Source organism: Aureobasidium melanogenum (genome assembly GCF_000721775.1).
Source record: "Aureobasidium melanogenum CBS 110374 unplaced genomic scaffold scaffold_2, whole genome shotgun sequence".
Taxonomy (NCBI): domain Eukaryota; kingdom Fungi; phylum Ascomycota; class Dothideomycetes; order Dothideales; family Saccotheciaceae; genus Aureobasidium; species Aureobasidium melanogenum.
Window position 1 is genome coordinate 935870 of NW_024470054.1, and position 19258 is coordinate 955127.

Genomic DNA, 19258 nt, shown 5'->3' on the forward strand with positions numbered 1-19258 from the left:
TGTGGTGTGGTAGAGTGGTAAATCCAATTGCGTACAGGATGCTTGCGGTCGACTTGAATTGACGAGCTTCCGCTCCTCCAATGGCCTGACTCGGCCTTGGCGTGCGGTCATCGCATCGCCGGGTCGGGGTTGCACCATTCACATTGCTTCTTGACAATGATATTGTAATAGGTCATCAAAACCTAGAGTTGTTCTTTTGATATACTATCGATAGCATTTCTCTCCATGATTGGTGTTTTCGGCTCCAGGATTGCTGCATTGCGAGCCTTTTGTGAGCTTCAGGAACACATTTGCTGATTTCTCTTGCTTCATTCATGTTTGCCAACACAAACTCTACGCATCTTGCTACGCTCTCGTTCTTACAATCTCAGCTTATAACAACTTTGAGTTGATAAGTACATCATACGGTATCGATTAGACACAGCTCTTGATCAGGCAAAGACCTATCGATACACGTAAAAACTGCATGGTCTAGAGTCCCAAGCATGACCTTGGTAAATTAGCAGTGTTGATTAAGTTCAGGTGGCACGGACGGCCTGACTCTTGCAGCGCAATTTGGAAACGGCGCTGATCGTGGTTTACACACACTCGACGACTTCCTGCACAAAGCAAACAAGTCTTTGCGCTGTTCTTTTTCAGTTCAGATTCTTGTTACTTCGGAGTGCATCTGGAGGACCCGTGTGCCATCGACGTCGGCAACAACAACGAACACAGGTCGAACACAGCAACAGGACATGCATTGATCATCGCCGGCGCTTGACGATCATGGCCGACAGTGGACTTCCTACCAACGACCAAGGGCTGGACAGCGACCACCAACACACTCATACTGTCCTTACCACCACCGGACCTGTGGGAGAAGCAGGTCTTCCACCATCTCGTCCCACTTCCAACACTGCCAGTTCATCTTTTCGCACACGATCCGCCGCTCCTCAGGCTCGCATAGGCTCTCCCGTACCATCTCTAGGTGGTCGTGGTAGTGGCAGCTATCAGAACGATCCTTCTCGCCGTACCCATGTTCCAAATCTTATATCAAGTGCATTTCTTCCAACCAGCCCAAGACAACCGCAATCTCCACCTCCCACGAGTCCGCAAAGCCCGCAGATTCCGATAGCAAGACCAAGTACCGACAGTGGTCGCAAGACTCACCGTTCTCGCAATAGCAATGCGTCCATCGTGACTCTTGAGCAGAGCAACAGGCCTCGAATTGACCCCGATGCTCCTCCTTTGCCAACTTCCCGAGGAACTGGAACCACGAACTATGAATCCAGTCGCGATTTGCAACCGTTCGGCAGTGCCAAAAGTCAAGAGAGTCAATATCCTTTGCGAAAGCCGCCCACACTTGATATAGATGGTACCATAAGATCTGTTTCTTCGCTGCAAGCCCAGAAGTCGCCCATCTCCTTGCGTCCATCATGGAGCCGCCAGAGTCGATCGAGCCGGGCCAATGGTAGGAGTACCGACAGAGACGGCCACGAGAAGTTACCCTCTGTACCACCTTCACCTCTGAATCATCCGGCCACGCCTGTCGCCTCGGGCCACAAGTCGAGCTCCGGTAGAAACTATCAATATTTCAACGGCAATGCTGTTTTCTTTCTGCATGGCAGACTTATTAATGCTCGGCAGCGGCCGCTTAATGTCTTTACTGCACTTCTTGCTGTCATTCCTGCTGCTTTGTTCTTTGGCTTCTCGTAAGCATTCATATTCGAAGTTAAGCTGAGATCATTGACTGACCCCTAATAGTGCTCCGTGGCTATGGCATCACGTTTCTCCAGCGATACCCATCCTTTTTGCCTACGTTTTCTTCATCTGTATATCTTCTTATCTTCACGCATCCTTTTCTGAACCCGGGGTGAGTCTTTTTTGGATATATAGTTGTTTCTCTTTGCTAAGTCCATGTCACAGATCATCCCACGTAATCTTCACCCTCAACCACCCACTCCAGCGAATGAGGATCCCCTAGCCATCGGACCATCCACCACAGAATGGGTCACTGTTAGATCCTTTGGCCCGAACGCAAGTGGCAACGGTACTACCGCCATGGAAGTTCCCATCAAGTTTTGCAAATCATGCAACATCTGGCGACCTCCACGCGCTCACCATTGCCGCATCTGCGACTCGTGTATCGAAACTCAGGACCACCACTGTGTTTGGCTCAACAATTGTGTTGGGCGACGCAACTACCGCTACTTTCTGACTTTCGTCGCCTCTGGAACTGTCCTCGGCCTGTTCCTACTCGGAGCCAGTCTTACCCATATCCTCGTGTGGATGAACCGAAACCACTCAAACTTTGGGCATGCTCTCAACGTCTGGCGTGTGCCAGCTGCAATGTGTGTATATTCTTTCCTCATTGTTACATATCCTCTGAGTCTTTGGGGTTACCATCTCTTCCTCATGGGTAGAGGCGAAACGACCAGAGAGTATCTCAACAGCCACAAATTCCAGAAGAAAGATCGCCATCGTCCATTCAGCCAGCACTCGATCATTGCAAACTGGTCAAGTGTGTTCACAAGGCCCCGCCCGCCAACCTATATGCGCTTCAAACACCGCTACGAGGAAGGTGATCAGCGCCTTGGTGAGCGAAGGTCTAGAATGGCCAAGCCGTCCGAAAAGGAGGGCGATATGGAAATGGGCGAGATCAAGAGTGGGACTGCTAGCAGCAATGCTGGCGGGTACCAAGGACAGCAGCGAGCGTTGACTCCTATGAACAACACTCCTAGAAGTTGAAGACTCTCCTATCGATGCCTTTGTTTTCTCTTCGCGGCAATCTAATGTCGCAACAGTTGTACGACTGTTCACGTTCACCACGCCGGTTTTATTCCATTTGCTTTATCTTCTTAGTTGTACATATATATCTAGCTCCTCACTATACCCCTATCAGCGAATCAATACACTTCTCAAGACATCTTGTCACATGTTGTCCGAGCCGTACGTGGAGATGGTGATGTACACAGACATGTGCATGCTGCAGACATGTGCATGCTGGGCGGCGGGTGTTGCTAAGGAGAGCGGAATGCACAAAAGACGCGACTGAGGCGCGGGAACTTTATCCTCCACTCCCACTCAGCTCCGAGTGCCACAACAAACGGAAACATCATCCCTGAACACCCCTGCCTGCCGAAGAGAGCAATGTCCACTTGAACTCATCGTCGAACGGCAGTCAGAGATATTCGTCCTCGTCGAAAGGTCAGAGGTTTTTGTCGATCAGACTGAGCAATTATAGCAACGGCTCTTTAGTCGGCGCGTCTCTTTCTCGCGTTTCTCCCCACCTTGATTTCAACCACAGCATCTCGAACCAAAACCTCCTGCCGACACGATGGCGAAGCAGAGAAAGAGTTTGCCTGTCCCCAGACTGTCGTCAGGCTCGACAAGTTCGTCTTCAGCAGCATCAAACATCGAAGTCGGTGGTAGCGCGCGTGAAGGCTCGCTCTCATCGGCTGCTCTCGCTCTGATGTCTACGCCCCCTACCAGCGTCTCCGATCACGTTGGATCAGCAGTCGATAAGGAAGAGACGACTACGACAGAATCAGCAGATCTGACGCGTAGATCATCGTCACGTCGCAAGTCTGGTCCTGCGTCCTACAACCTCGGTATTCTGTCTGGCGTACGCCGTACTTCCGCCGGCCGTGAGATGGCCAGCAAAGAGTCTGTCCGCAACTTCTCTGGAGACACGCTCGTCGAAGATGCTCCTGGACCATCATCCAACACGCCCAACCGCCAATTGCTGAACGACGGTGTCAAGGCTCTGAACATGGACTGGGAGATGGACAACCTACCTGGTGACAACGCTTCCGATCTGCCCGACAGGAAGAAGCGTCGACACAGATCTTCCATGGACATGCTGATCGAGACGACTGGCCGTGCCCTTGGCAGAGTGAAGAGCGTGCTCGGTAAACGTGAGCGAGAAACAAGCGAAACCGACAAGACAGAACGCAGACAAAGTCGCCGTCTGCTGGCCATTGAGGCCCCCAAGGATACAAAAGAGGAGGTACAACAAGATGATAGTGTCGTGGAGCCACGGGAGCGTGTCGAGAGGCCCAGCAAACTTGCTCGTCTCTCATCGAGCTTCAGCATCACCATGCCGCAAGTCTTCTCCACCAAGCCCAAGAAGCCGACAAAGCGCTACGAGACCCAAGGGCTATACGCTGGCCAGACTCTCACAAGCTACGATGATCAATCTATTCCCAAGCCTTCGCGGAAGCCTACTGGCAAAGCTCGTCCTCTATCAACCTCCTTCCTCCCCGACGCAACCCAGCCTCAAAAGCGTAACAGCCTTGTCGCCTTGCCCATGTTTTCTTATCTCGAGAGAGAACGACCTTTCACCATTCCTTACGACGTCTTTGCTCCTGTTCACCACCAACGTGGCGAGGAAAAGCCGAAGGACTGGGGCAAGGTTCACAAGAACCGTCTAGTCGGTGACGCTATCCACTACTGGAAGAAGCCCTACTTTGAAAGATCTCTGTGCATTTGCACACCGCCAGTCCCTGGCTCTTCAGAGCCCGGATGCGGTGAACACTGCCTCAACCGTGCCATGGACTATGAATGCGACTCGAACAACTGTGGTCTTGGAGACCTATGCACCAACCGTGACTTCGCAGGACTCGCAGTTCGTATGGAGCGCGCAAACAAGGCTGACAAAAAGTCGGCATATTACCTCTTCAATGCTGGAGTTGAGGTCATCAAGACTCCGGACCGAGGCTTCGGTGTGCGCGCTTGTAGATCGTACGAGCCAAACGAGATCATTACTGAGTACACTGGCGAGATCATTACTCCCAACGAGGCTGGCAGAAGGATTAGAGAAGACTACAAGGATAAGGCCGTAAGTTTTGATGCTGAGCGAGGACACGATCGTGCACTAACACTTTCTAGGACTATTATCAGATGGAGTTCGATCAAGGTATGATTCTTGATGCTACGAAGGGCTCTATCGCTCGTTTCGTCAACCATTCTTGTGAGCCCAACTGCAAGATGCTCAAACGTTTTGTCGGAGGTCAACCACGTATGGCGCTTTTCGCAGGTGATCGTGGCATCCTGACTGGCGAGGAATTGACCTACGACTACAACTTTGAGTAAGTTCAAAAGAGCACCTCATCGAGCGAAACAAACTAATGCGAAACCACAGTCCTTACTCTGTTAAGAACGTTCAGGAGTGCCGTTGTGGTGCGACTAACTGCCGTGGTGTCTTGGGCCCCAGACCGAAGGATGCCAACAAGCCCGTGACTAAGAAGGAGAAGGAAGGAATGGCTGCTGGCATGAAGCGCAAAGTCGGTGAATTCTTCGGTGCCACTCCTGCAGTCGAAGTCGACAAGGACCTCTTCAAGAAGCGCAAAGTTCCTCAGATGTCCAAGGGCTGGGTTTACGTCGATGAGACTATGGAAAAGGCCAGAATTGAGGAAGCTCGCAAAGACAAGGAGATTGCACGCCTTCAGAAGGAGGGCATTCTCCCTGCAGATCTCGAAGTCAAGAAGACGACGACAACCACCACCATGACCAAAGACAAGAATGGAGCCAGGCGCTTCGTTCAGAAAGTGACCACCAGGATGACTGGTCACAAGCCCAAGGCCACGCCGGAAAAGAAACCACAAAAGCTCGGAAGGCTCTCATCCATCAAGAAGAAGGACAGAGGGACTCCACGAGCAGATGATGCAGGGGTCATTGGCTCGCGAGTGACCAAGCCGGCTCGTCGTAGCATGGACAACAAGAGCATTCCCAAGGGCTCGATGAAGGTCAGACCAGTGACCAAAGACGCGGTTAAGATGGCTCGCACCATGAGAGCAGTCAAGTCGGACGATTAATGGCGGAACGGGAATGGATGGATATGGAACAAGGTATACCTGGACTGGCGTCAAAGAGGGAATATGCAGGACATGCAATTGGGTATCTATTCTTTCTTTGCAAGGGTTTAACATGTTTTTAATCGTAAGATTTGGTCTATTCGTATCACAAAATATTCGATGATGAGTATTGTCCTTCTCAGTCTCCAGCAGTTGTTTAGCGCCATCATCCAGACCTTGCCAAGCCACCTGTGGAAGGTCGGACGGAGATTCGGACTCTCGGTCCATCTTTGGATGACATAACGGCAACATTTGCTTGCAGATACAGTACTTCCTACGTATAAACTACACACTGACGACTGACCAAATCTTTGTTGAACGAATAAAATTATAGGTGCGTGGTCTCGCTCGCGTCTTGAGTCTATCACTAAGTTCATACGGCGAAGCCGGAGAGAAAGCTCATGCTGACGCATCTTTACAGATACATACAATTCGTCAAAGGACCTCTCGCCTCACCATATTCGCACATTCAAACATGAGCTCATCACAAGTAAAAGTTCGCTCCCTGGTACGCCTGCTCCTCCCACGACGGCCTCGAACCCATCCTGCGCGAAAAAATAACCTTGCGACACCACGACGATTCGCCGCCGAGAGTACACAAAGCTAATAGTGTCTCGACACAGTACCGCAAGCTCTTGCGACAGGGAAACCAGTTCGCCGCATACAACTTCCGCGAGTACGCCACGCGTCGCACCAAGGATGCCTTCCGCCAGCACATGTCCGAATCCGACTCGAGTAAGATTCAAGAGCTTTTGGAGAGAGGAAACAAAGAATTGCAAATGTTGAAGGTGAGTCCTTAGACGAGCCGATGGGGGAATTCGTGCAGGCAATACTATGCCTAGTGGCATTAGACTGCATCAAGATCAGAGGCGAGAGTAGTCTTGGATCCTACCTACGGCCACTACATGTCTGCACATACGACCTTCCTTACGCATTTCATATACGGGCAAGTCACAGTTGCTGACTCTTGCGCTACAGAGACAAACGGTCGTCAGCCAGTTCTTCCAGCTAGACAGACTAGTAGTTGAGGGAGGCAAGACCGGCAAGCAGACTGGCAATAGAAACGACATCGTCAGACAAACCGAACACGGGTGAGTTCTTGCTGTCACCATTAGCATCCGAAGCACACGCTAACACCACTGCTAGCTGGGACTAAGCTTGTCTTCTTTTGGGTGTAACGGAGGTGGAGTCACGGTCTATATGCTTTCCAAAATACCAATCGTCCTGATGGGCTGAACTGTAAAATATACAACAACCACTCGAGTCAATATCATTGTTTCCTAAACATGCCACTTCGTAGTTCTTGCATCAATACCGTTTTGCTAAGCATCGATGCTGCTGAAGATCTAGACTGAGCAACCAGCTATATATGCCGAAGAGTGGCCGACCGCCGAGCCTTCCGCGACGACCGTCAATCGCGTCGTCGGACCGTGAGGGGAGACGCGCTGTCGCCAACCAAGCAACAGATGTTTATCACTCGCAAAAGTGCGTGAATAAGAGGCAGTTATCCGAGGCAGCAGAATTGTTATCAGGAGACACGATTCGAAGTTGATTGAGACTTGCGACTTGTCTCTGAAACTCTCCGACCGGGAAGTGTAAAAACGAACACAGTCATGGCTCCTGTACGTGCCTTATCCTTCTGTCCCACTCTTCGCCTTATTCCTTTCTGTTCGGCGCTTCTCTCTCTGACCTTTCCCTCTCACTACACCTTTTCCAAAATCCCACGCGACATGCTTTCTCAAACTCCCGCTGTCCCAATTGTCTGTCCCGAGCACCACATTCGCAAGAACATGAATCCCAACGTATCCGTTGAGAACATCGATCTTGAGATTCTCGAAGCTGCATGCATCTTGGTCAACATCAGTCACGGCATCCATATCCCAAAAACACATACAGAATCCATTTCTAATCTACCCATCTCTACCCCTTCATTTTCGTACGAAAATCACCTCAACAGCAAAACAATCCACCATCTGGAAGAACAAGCCATAGCTTTCTCAATTTCAGAACAAATCTCAGCAACACCAACTAACATCGATGGCTCAACAGTTTCGCGCTGGAGGCCGCAGCAATCGTTCTGGCCGCTCCCAAGCAGATCATGATGTCTTCGAAGGTCTGCCTGTTCGTCAATGGTCCCAGTCTGAGACCATAGTTGGCCTTCCACCCCCGACAGAGGTCACTCAGGGTGGTGACAATGCATGGCCTGAACTTCCCATGCCACGTGACTCAAATCAGCTTGCTCCATGGACACAACAATTGCTGCGTGAAGCAAGAAGACCAAGACTTGCAAAGCGTCCACAGGAACCCACTGAAGACGATAAGCAGGAAGAAGACGAAGAGGGCGAAACTGTTCAAACTGGTTGGCAATCCAAGAAGTGGAGCCAAGTGCCATCTCATCTCGAAAAGCCCGAGCGCGAGTTCCTTGCTAAGCGTCGCAAAGGTCTTCCTAGTCTGCATACTCAGATAGCACTGCAAGCAGCAAATGCCGCGGCATCGTCTGTACCTACAAGGAAGGCCAAGGTTATGAAATCAGATGCAGAGGGCAACACTACAGTCTACGAAGTTCTGGTTCCCGAGGGTCAAACTGTCGAAGGCGAAGTCACAGAGGATACTGTTATGGCTGATGCTGCGCCAGTACAGGCAGCTCCTGGAACTGTCATCGAAGGCGTCGGCATCGCTAATGCTGAAGGTGTCATTGTTGCAACCGATCTACTTCAACAACAACAGCAACCGATGAGACGTAAACCAATTCCTCCACGTAGAATCAGAAAGGGTGGACCTGGCCGCGGCAAGAAGAAGGTCATGTTCAATCCAAACGAGGGCCATAACGCTGCAGCAACCTCGACTCCTGGAGGCGGAGCCAGTGTCGCTACACCCTCGACTCTCAATGCAAATGCTGATGACTCTGCAATGGACATCGATTCCACTCCGAAGCTCGATGCCAACGACGAAGGAGATGAAGAAGATGGCGAGGAAGGTGAAGAAGGTGATGAGGATGACGATCGCGAGGACGGTGAACTTAGCGAAGGAGAGGAGCCTCAAGAAGAGGAATCTCTTGCCAAACCTGAGGCCACAGAACCTGTACCGACAGAACTCGCACCAACAGGACCCGTACCAACAGAACCCGCACCAACAGAATCGCAAGCAGAGGAGCCGCTCCCGGCAGCCACAAACCAAACAGAGGAGACTCCTGCACCTGTCACGCAAGAAGCAGAAGAGACTCCTGTGCCAGCTATGGTGCCCGTAGAGGAAACCCCTCTACCAATTACGGAACAAGCAGAGAAGACTCCGGTGCCAGCCATGGAGGAACCTGGAGAAGAAGAAATTCTTGATGTTACAGAAGAGCCACCAAGCGCAGTAGCTGTGGAGGAGACTACGCAAGAGCCGTCGACGGCAGTCTTTGCGGAAGAAGTCACTGAGAAGCCCGAGGTACCAGCTACGGGAGAAGTCACACAAGAAGCTCAACAGGTCGAGGAGGCTGAAGTACCAGAGCCAGTCCAGGAGCCCAGCGACAAGGAACTGGCCATTGACACGACAGCAGGATCAGAAAAGTCCGAAGAAGACACGACCATGAAAGAAGCACCCGAGAAAGAAAACGAAACAGAGGAGCCCTAGGAAGATTCTGAGGATGATGCTGAGGGAGAACTTGATGAATTTTAGGAAGCTTCTCATAATGTCAATCCTGTACTTGAATTTCGTCCTTGGGCCTACAAAAGAGTCCAGCTTCAGCAGGATAGCCCGCTGGAAGATGCGTTCGAAAAAGAATCAGAAAATTCATACGAAAGCTCCAGCGAAGAGTCTGAAAATAGTTCTGCCGGAGAAGCAGAAGAAGATTTTGATCAAGGATTGGAGGGAGACTCTGTCGATGGGCCCGATGGAGACTCTGAAGAAGGATCCGAGGAAGTCTCTGAAGAAGGATCCGAGGAAGTCTCTACCGATGAGTATGAGGAAGACTTCTCTGCTAGGATCTGGGGCGATATCTACCCTCCACGCAGCCTTCGTGGGTATCAACGTGAATATTAAACATGACGTCTGGCCGCCAACTACCATCTCGAGTTTATTGCACCACAGACGAGTGACTGAGGAAGCTCTAACAATGCAATCAATCTGTTTAGGTGCAAAGACAGCATGTCTCTCTCTCTCTATACTCAGAGCGACCAAGGAAACAACAGCGTTGATGGGTTCATATTGTATGTGTATAATTAGCAATAAACAATCTTGCCCAGGAACAATTCTTCTCCAGATGATGCTCTCTTTCCCCATGTGTTAGCTACAACCCACGACTCCATCTTACATGACAGATAGAGCATTATCTAAAATACGGGAGATGCACAATCACACAAAGCCAAAAAAAAGATAATGAAACAATATAATTCGTTTTATTTTCTCGCTATTCATTACCATCTGCATTGCTTTCTCCCTCAACTCCCCAAATCAACATCCTCATCACTCCACTTGGCATCCTCGTACAAATTTCTCCCATTACCTCCCGTCGGATCCAGTTTTGTGAAAAAATCAGGTGGGACTGTAGGAGTATACCTACGTTCTCTTTCACGATTTACACCTCCAAAGCCTGCGCCGTAGGTTACCAACATATCTGTTGAGGTGGGGAGGTGGAAGGGCAGTAACAAAGCGGGATCGACGAGATTGTGTTCTGGAGAGTCGTCGTCGTCTTTTTTGAGAGAGGGGGGTGGGGCGGGAGGGGCTGGGGTTGAGGGGTTTGCTGGTGTGTTTGGGTTTGTTGTTGATGCTGCAGGTGGTCCTGAGGCTTCTTCTAAGGCTTTGTGGGCGAGGTGCCTTTTGCTTTCTTCTACGTGCTTGAGCGCTGCTTTTGGTAGGATTTTCTCGCCTACTTCTGCGCGGTAGTATTTTACTGCGTGAAGTAGTTGTTTTGTCGTCAAGGCTGGCAGTTGTTGCAATGTCGTATCTAGTGCTTCGTCATCTTGACCTAGTGACGAGAAACACTGTAGCCATTGCAAAAGTTGTACTACTGGTGCCAAGTGTTTGCGAGCAGCTTCGATGATGTTCTCGCCTGTAGCATTCAAAGAACCATTCTCAAAGTGCTCGGGAGCTCTGTTGTTGGTTCTTGCCCAGTCTTCGAGTTGGGATATGTTCATACGGATTTGCATTGCTTTTGTCCTGGCGAGATAACGCTTGTTGGACATGATGCGGTTGAAAATCTCAGCACTGAGCCAATAAAGCAGTTGCGAGATGACTTGAGTGGTAATGACCGAATGAACATCGTAAAGATCGAGGACGAATAATGTGGATGAGAGGAGAGAAGTAATGTTTCTCGGAGACACCTGTGCGCGACGTTTGGGGGAAGGAGGACGGAAGCGTTTTTCAAGAGGCTCAGGTGCCTTCACTTTTGGCTTTGACCGTAAGAATTTCCACTCGTTCTGGAAAGCGATGTCTTCAAATCCAGGGATGGTCTCGTGATCCAGCATGGCCTCGTCCAGGACTTTGTCCATTCGCCTCTCAGCATCCCTAATGATGAGTACGTAGATCTCGTGGATCAGCTCTGCCATCTTAGCTTGGAATGTCGCAGTGACTTCGGCTAGTCCAGGATCCTTCTTCAGGTAATACAACAAGAGGGTCGTGTTGGACATCCAGAAAGCGAGCATAGTCATATCCCATTGATGCTTCTCTACCACCGCGTAGATCTTGTCTTGAGCTGCATTGAGCCACTCGGTTAGTAACTCCTGGCTTGAATGATAGTGTGCATATCTGGCTCCGAGGAAAATGATGTTGGCAGGTATAGGTTTTTGAGACGCTGATCGCTGAGGAGTCATCTCGGTGACAACAATGTTGAGAATGCGATCTGAGTCGTTCTCTTGGAAGACGAACATTTGGTCGTTGAGACACCTGTCCCAGATAAACTCCTGAGAATCCTCAAACTCATCCGCAGATTCCGGTTGCTCGTCCAAGCCCAGGTTTCCTAGATCAACCTCGAGGTTCGCAGCACTTTCCATCATCATGCGTCGCTTCATCTCGTTCTCAGCCATTTCCTCTTCGAAGCGATCCTGAGAGAAACCAGAGTTGTAAAAATCATCCGTCACACCAACATTCCCAATCGTGTAACCACTGTCGTTCAAATACTCCGACATATCGCTGTTTGGCGCAACAAAATCGAGAGCATTTCTTCCTGTGGATGACTGAATCTCGGTAGAAGCACCATGATCTAGCAGAATCTTGGCAATGTCCTTGTGTCGGTTGGTCATGGCCCACATGAGAGCGCTCCATTGGTTCTTATCTTGCTTGTCGACTTCTGCGCCAGCATCCAGTAACGCCATGACAACATCTTTGTGACCAAAGCAACTTGCGTAGACCAAGGGAGGAGTGCCTTCAGAATCGACGGCATTCACATCAATGTATACGGCGGGACTCCCTCTGACTAAGCGCTTGATGCGGCCAACGTCACCATTGCTGGCAGCCATGAAAAGGAAGTCCTGCAGCATCTGTCTCTTTTCGGCATCGGATAGGCCATCGTCATTGACGACGTTGTCTTCGGTATCTTCGATGTCATTATCGTCGTCGTTGCTTCGGACCTGGGTTGCCAACATGTGGGCCAGCCTGCTGTCGTGCTCAGCCAGGTCGTGTTCTGAGGGATCGAAGTTGTCGGGTTCGTTCAAGGAGAGATTGAAGTTGTTCGAGTGGGCTATGGTAGGGGCGGTAAGGAACTGAGACTGGCCTGTCGAGCAAGTTGGTCAGCCGGAAGGGAGGTGGTACAAGCAGGCGGGCAGGCACATACCTTGCCAGGCATCATAGTACTCGGTCTCGACATTGCCGTAAGCAGAGAAGGCCTTGCGGTCATCTAGTGAACGAGGAAGGTCGGCAGGCAGTTCGCGGGGTTTGGGTTGTTCATCGAAGCCGTGGTCGTCGCCATGTTCATGGTCGGGCGAGTGGTCGTCCATGGTGGATTTCGTTTATGAGTACAGGGGGTCGGCGGAAGCGATGGGTCGAGCGCATAAGTCGTTCATTGCACAATCGTAAAGCTAGTCGTGTGACAGAGTAGGCTCAGCAAGGGCACATGGGTGACAGCGACATGGTGCGACAAATTAATTGCAAACGTTGTAGATAAACAGCAGCAGCAGCCTCCATCATCTTCCACATGGTCGAAGCCTCCACTCTCCGTCTACGTTTTGTCCGTGCGGGAGCTCTCGAGACAAGTCTTTTGACAACCATCTCACCTGCTCTTTTAATGACTAATTCTTTTCTGACAACTCAATTCTGTATACACTTTCCCTCGACTGCTCTCGCTGCGAATTGAGCTATTGTATACTGTGTTGATATATGTCTTTGTCTTTCTGGCAGAGACATGTCTCCAGTTCCCCCGCCATGACGGGCCAAAGTTCCGCGAAGCGCGTCACAATGCGGTGGGGCGGCACTCCAGCGATAGCTCTTCCACTCCGATCGGCCTATCTGCAGTTGCTAAGCAGTCAATCTGTTCATATTCTCCCATTTCCTTTCCTTTGTCCTCGTGTGTCTATGCCGTAGGCTTGATATCACCTCACACATCCACTACTTGTACCCTACACCATCCCAGAGCCGAGCTTGACTAAACACTCGAGTGAACTCAATAATCATCTAAACTGCCCACTATGCCTTCAGAAAAGAGAAGCGAGCGCGGCATTCGCATCGCCATTGACCGTGGTGGTACTGTGGGTTGCCTTTCAGAATCCACCTAAAAAACAGCCAACTTACTGTACTGCAGTTCACCGACTGTGTCGGAAACCCGGGAACAGGCAACATGGAAGACGATGTCGTTATCAAGCTCCTGTCCGTAGATCCCCAAAACTACGATGACGCCCCTCTAGAAGGTATCCGCCGCCTTCTATCCAAGTTCACCGGCAAAGACATCCCTCGAGGCGAACCGCTAGATACGACAAAGATCGAGAGTATAAGAATGGGCACAACCGTAGCAACAAATGCCTTGCTAGAAAGAAAGGGAGAGGATATCGCAATGGTGGTCACAAAAGGCTTCAAAGATTGTCTAGAGATTGGCAACCAGAGCAGACCCAACATCTTCGATCTGGCCATCAAGAAGCCTGAGGTTCTGTACAAAAGAGTCGTCGAGATTGAGGAAAGAGTTACACTGGAAGATTATGCCGAGGATCCTACAAGAAATCAAACAGAGGCAAAGGCCATCGAAGAGGCTGGTGACGATGCTGAGCTTGTCAAGGGCTTGTCCGGCGAGGCCGTTCGCATTCTCAAGAAGCCCGACCATGATCAAATACGCAAGCAGCTGCAGGAAGTATACGACTCTGGCCTCAAGAGTATTGCTGTCTGCCTCATGCACGGCTACACATTCCCAAAGCATGAAGCTTTGGTTGGCAAGATTGCAAAGGAGATTGGCTTTGAACACGTCAGTTTGAGTCACGAGCTGATGCCCATGATCAAGCTTGTTCCTCGCGCTACTTCAGCTTGCGCAGATGCCTACCTTACTCCTGCCATTCGTAAGTACATTGATGGCTTCCAGAAAGGTTTCGAAGGTGGGCTTGGCACTGCCAGCGTCAAGAACGAGGAAGGTGCAAGAGGAGCGCGATGCGAGTTCATGCAATCAGATGGTGGTTTGGTTGATGTCGATTCATTCTCAGGTCTACGTGCTATTCTCAGTGGACCTGCCGGAGGTGTGGTTGGATATGCTTTGACCTCATACGACCCCAAGACGAAAACACCAGTTATCGGCTTCGACATGGGTGGAACCAGTACCGACGTATCAAGATACGGAGAAGGAAGATACGAACACGTCTTTGAGACTACCACCGCAGGTGTTACCATCCAATCTCCCCAGCTGGATATCAACACTGTCGCTGCTGGAGGAGGTTCACGATTGTTCTTCAAGAATGGACTATTCGTCGTCGGACCAGAGTCGGCAAGCGCACACCCTGGACCTGCTTGTTACAGAAAAGATGGACCACTCACAATCACCGATGCCAACCTGTTCCTCGGACGCCTTCTGCCTGACTTCTTCCCCAAGATCTTTGGCAAGAACGAAGATGAGGGTCTGGATCCTGAAGCCAGCAAGAAGCTCTTCGAAGAGCTAACAACGAAGATCAACCAGGAGGTCAAGGACAAGAATATGTCTGCTGATGAAGTCGCTTACGGTTTCATCAAAATTGCCAACGAGACCATGACAAGACCAATCCGCAGTTTGACCGAAGCAAGAGGTCATGATACCTCAAAACACAGACTTGCAACCTTTGGTGGTGCTGGTGGTCAGCATGCGGTTGCTATTGCCGAAGCTCTTGGTATCAGTCAGATCTTGATTCATCGTTACTCTTCAGTCCTCTCTGCTTATGGCATGGCCTTGGCTGATGTTGTTGATGAAAGACAAGAACCCGACTCAAAGGTGTGGTCTGATGATGGAGATGTTCGCAAATACTTCCAGAGCAAGATGGAGGAGCTCAAGAAGAAGTCAAAAGCCACTCTGAAAGATCAAGGGTTCGATGAAGAACATGTGCACTTCGAGGAGTATCTCAACATGAGGTACAGAGGAACTGAATCGGCCTTGATGATCATCCGACCGACCAAAGAAGATGCTGAAAAGAAGTTTGATGGCGATGACTGGGCCTTTGGCAAAGCATTTGTCGAGCAGCATGAGCAAGAGTTTGGCTTCACTCTCCCTGACAGGGATATCATCGTCGATGATGTCAGAGCTCGTGGTATTGGCAAGACTTTCGAAGGCTTGGAGAAGACCGTTGACCAGCAATTGCAAGAGGTCAAGCCCAAGGATGTCGGCAAAGACGAGAAGATCTACGGCAAGTCACAGGTGTACTTCGAGGGTGGTCGACAAGAAACGTCTATCTACAAGCTTGAGGACCTTACAACCGGCGACCGCGTCCAGGGACCTGCAATCATTGCTGATGGCACTCAGACCATTGTTGTGACACCTGGCGCTTCTGCTCTGGTTATCGACACACATGTCGTCATCAACATTGGTGAGAGTGACGGATCAGAGAAGAAGCTTGACACCGAGACTGTCGATCCGATTATGCTCAGTATCTTCGCACATCGCTTCATGGCCATTGCAGAGCAAATGGGTCGCGCATTGCAGAAAACCAGTGTCAGCACCAACGTCAAGGAGCGACTGGACTATTCGTGTGCTCTTTTCGATTCAAGCGGAGGTCTTGTCGCTAACGCACCCCATCTTCCTGTCCATCTGGGTAGCATGAGTACATGTGTCCAGAAGCAGGCCAAGATCTGGGAGGGCAAGCTCAAACGTGGTGATGTCTTAGTCTCGAATCATCCCATGTACGGCGGCACTCACTTGCCTGATATTACAGTCATCACACCAGCATTCAGTGGCGACAAAATCGTCTTCTATGTCGCGTCCAGAGCCCATCACGCAGATATTGGAGGTATACTTCCTGGATCCATGCCTCCTCATTCTCGCGAGCTCTTCCAGGAAGGAGCATCTATCAAGACCGAGAAATTGGTTTCGGAAGGCAGATTCAACGAGGAAAGAATCACGGAGCTTCTGCTTGACGAACCGGCACAACATCCTGGATGCAGTGGTACCCGTTGCCTTGCAGACAACATCTCTGATCTTAAGGCTCAAGTCGCTGCTAACCAGAAGGGTATCAACTTGATCAACACTCTCATCGATGACTACAGCGAGAATGTCGTGCAATTCTACATGAGGAGCATCCAGAAGAACGCAGAAAACAGTGTTCGCATGCTGCTCAAGGATGTCAGCAAGCGTTTCGAGGGTCAAGACTTGTCAGCGGTCGACTTCATGGACGATGGCAGTCCTATCAAACTGAATGTTCAGATCGACGCAGAGAAAGGAGAAGCTGTATTCGACTTTACAGGCACAGGACCAGAGGTAATTCTACACACGCCCAACTATTGTGACTTTTACTAACCATCATCTCAAAAGGTATACGGAAACACAAACGCACCCGAAGCCGTAACCTATAGCGCCATAATCTACTGCCTCCGCTGCCTAATCAGCGAAGACATACCCCTAAACCAAGGCTGTCTAACCCCCATCCACGTCAAGATACCCAAGAAATCCTTCTTATCGCCTTCCGCAACCGCAGCAGTGGTAGGCGGTAATGTACTCACCTCTCAACGCGTCACCGATGTCGTTCTCAAGGCTTTCCAAGCTTGTGCTGCTTCCCAAGGTGATTGCAATAACTTGACCTTTGGGTTCGGCGGTAATGCAGATGGCAAGGAACACGTCAAAGGCTTTGGCTACTACGAAACTATCGCGGGAGGATCGGGTGCGGGACCTACTTGGGATGGAACGAACGGCGTGCATACACATATGACCAATACGCGTATCACAGACTCTGAGGTCTTTGAACGTCGCTACCCGGTTATCCTGCGAGAGTTCAGTTTACGCGCTGGCTCGGGTGGCAAAGGTCAACATAACGGCGGTGATGGCGTTGTCCGCGACATTGAGTTCAGGATTCCTGTGCAGGTGTCTATTCTCAGTGAACGTCGTGTTTACCATCCTTATGGTCTTGCTGGAGGCGAGGACGCCGAGTGTGGAAAGAATCTCTGGGTGAGAAATGTTGCTAAAGCACCTGGTGAGGAAGGTAAAGTGGAGGAAGAGCAGGAAGTCAGGTATATCAACTTGGGAGGCAAGAATACTGCTGCTTTCCAGCCTGGCGAGAGAATTATTATCAATACGCCAGGTGGTGGTGGTTGGGGACCTGTTGGCGAGGAGAGTAAGGCACACAAGCTTTGGACTGATCCGAAGAGTCACTGGAAGGGTGGAAGTGTTGCTGCTAGACAAGCTGAGGGAGAAGCGAGTGCTTAAGTCGGAGGATGCATGGTATTGTAGTTATAGCAGTGCAAATAAAAGTCTTTCGATCAGCGAGTACTAGGCAACGGACAGTGTAAAGTATACATCTTATCATATTTGGTCAATGCCATAAGCTACATATATAATCATGAGTCCCAACGTCCATCAGAAGCAAGCACCATCTAACGAACAACATTTTGTCCTCCTCGACCAGCAAAGAATATCTTCTCACAAAGCAACAACTGAGATTTGTCGACGAGCCCGAGACTTGGCTAATTGAGCGTGTGGTGTTATGGCTGTCAAAATCCTTTCTTCGTGTGCACAGCCCAGACTCTGATGAACCATGCACAGCCTCATGCAGCCTCTAGTCTTTGGTCAGACGATTGCGAAGAACCCCATTCCATCTCTCAGGTCCCTCCGCTTTGGCCGAGCGACTACGAAGGACTCCATTCCATCTCTCAGGCCCCTTCTTCTTGTTAGCTGCCCGATCTTCCCTGATCTTCTTGTTTCGAAGCCAGTTCTCAACCCATTTGTGGTCCTCTTCGATCTTATCGATATGAGTGATAAGTTCGGATCCATCAGGATCATCGTACAAGAAGTATCGAAGCTCGAATCTCATTTCCTCCCTATCTTCCAGCTCATGCTGCTGAAGAGAGCCAGCGAACTTGAACAGGCGACGAGCCAAAGGGCTTGCTCGTGTGAGCTTGAATTCTCGGAGTGATGGATGCACTCTGCCAGTCTGATCGAGAGACTTGCGAAGTGGTGCAAGAAAACGTACAGCTTCCTCGATGAAGTCCAGAGCAAAAGTTCCTGGGTGGCACTCGTAAGGACTTCTGACGACAATGCTTTTGATCTCAAGGCTATGTCTAGCCGCAAAGTCAAAAACTGTTTGGAGGAACTTGAGCAACTCTGCAAGAGGCAAGTGATTTGACTCTATCATAGAGGGATCCCAGTACCAATCAAAATCGGTGATTGCGCAGTAGAGAGAAACAGACTCTTGGCGGGTACGTCTGTTCACGGAAGCGATTGGAGGAAAGCGCCACTGTCGTTTCATCGTCGACAGGTAGTTATGACAGGTACAGTCCCAGTGGCAGTAGTGATATACCGTATCGCATGATCTGACCCTAGGCTTCTTGTAGTAGAGCAGTTCATAGATCATGTTTCGAATCTCAGCAGGCAGGTCCAGAAAGCGGAAAGGTTTCTCAATCTGGCGAGGCGGAAGGGCAAGGTCCTCGGAGAATCCTCGTTTGGCCCAGCGTTCCAGATCCATGTTTGAGTCGGGAACAGAGACTTTGGGGGAGGGGCCGCTAGGCAATGACATGTTGTCCCAAAGAGGAGTTCCGTCACCTGGCAGAGAAGGACTGCGTGGCACTTCGATACTGACAGCCGGCGAAGGAGGGCCAAGTTCTTCGGTAGGTTGCATAGTGTGGTGCTGCTCTGTGACAGGAAGGTGGAAGATGGAGGTGTTCCTGATGGTTCTTTTGACTTGGAGATGGCACGGTATTGAGTCGTTTGAGTCTGATCTTCTGGTCGAGGTTGTGAGAAGGGTACTTGGTCCGTAGGTCGTCACTGACTGGATCGACAATTGTGAGAATGGTTCGACAAAGAGACTGGGACAGTTGAGAAGGCGTCTGGTCTACACCAAAAGGAGTCGACTGTGCAAATGCAT

General features: G+C 50.3%; 7 protein-coding genes across 7 annotated transcripts; 5 read left to right on the forward strand and 2 right to left on the reverse strand.

The window, feature by feature from the left end:
• Positions 1-765: 765 nt before the first annotated feature.
• On the forward strand, positions 766-2727 carry M437DRAFT_39361 (zf-DHHC-domain-containing protein; the record flags this gene model as incomplete). Its single annotated transcript, XM_041019996.1, has 3 exons — positions 766-1691; positions 1744-1852; positions 1906-2727. The coding sequence occupies 3 exons, from the start codon at positions 766-768 to the stop codon at positions 2725-2727; spliced, it is 1857 nt and encodes a 618-aa protein (XP_040883585.1).
• A 589-nt stretch (positions 2728-3316) lies between these two features.
• M437DRAFT_39853 (SET domain-containing protein) lies at positions 3317-5795 on the forward strand (the record flags this gene model as incomplete). The annotated part of the gene is made up of 3 exons (XM_041020090.1): positions 3317-4819; positions 4870-5069; positions 5123-5795. 3 exons carry the CDS (start codon positions 3317-3319, stop codon positions 5793-5795), a joined length of 2376 nt encoding a protein of 791 aa, XP_040883586.1.
• Positions 5796-6309: 514 nt separating this feature from the next.
• Positions 6310-6929, forward strand: M437DRAFT_72130 (uncharacterized protein; the record flags this gene model as incomplete). The annotated part of the gene is made up of 3 exons (XM_041025797.1): positions 6310-6342; positions 6458-6622; positions 6813-6929. 3 exons carry the CDS (start codon positions 6310-6312, stop codon positions 6927-6929), a joined length of 315 nt encoding a protein of 104 aa, XP_040883587.1.
• Positions 6930-7871: 942 nt separating this feature from the next.
• M437DRAFT_39801 (uncharacterized protein) lies at positions 7872-9449 on the forward strand (the record flags this gene model as incomplete). Its single annotated transcript, XM_041020083.1, has 2 exons — positions 7872-9071; positions 9204-9449. The coding sequence occupies 2 exons, from the start codon at positions 7872-7874 to the stop codon at positions 9447-9449; spliced, it is 1446 nt and encodes a 481-aa protein (XP_040883588.1).
• An 806-nt stretch (positions 9450-10255) lies between these two features.
• M437DRAFT_39392 (uncharacterized protein) lies at positions 10256-12748 on the reverse strand (the record flags this gene model as incomplete). The annotated part of the gene is made up of 2 exons (XM_041020004.1): positions 10256-12525; positions 12586-12748. 2 exons carry the CDS (start codon positions 12746-12748, stop codon positions 10256-10258), a joined length of 2433 nt encoding a protein of 810 aa, XP_040883589.1.
• Positions 12749-13435: 687 nt separating this feature from the next.
• On the forward strand, positions 13436-17604 carry M437DRAFT_81060 (uncharacterized protein; the record flags this gene model as incomplete). The annotated part of the gene is made up of 3 exons (XM_041027479.1): positions 13436-13495; positions 13549-16662; positions 16717-17604. 3 exons carry the CDS (start codon positions 13436-13438, stop codon positions 17602-17604), a joined length of 4062 nt encoding a protein of 1353 aa, XP_040883590.1.
• A 349-nt stretch (positions 17605-17953) lies between these two features.
• On the reverse strand, positions 17954-19012 carry M437DRAFT_62762 (uncharacterized protein; the record flags this gene model as incomplete). The annotated part of the gene is made up of 1 exon (XM_041024138.1): positions 17954-19012. The coding sequence occupies one exon, from the start codon at positions 19010-19012 to the stop codon at positions 17954-17956; it is 1059 nt and encodes a 352-aa protein (XP_040883591.1).
• Between the last annotated feature and the right edge of the window lie 246 nt (positions 19013-19258).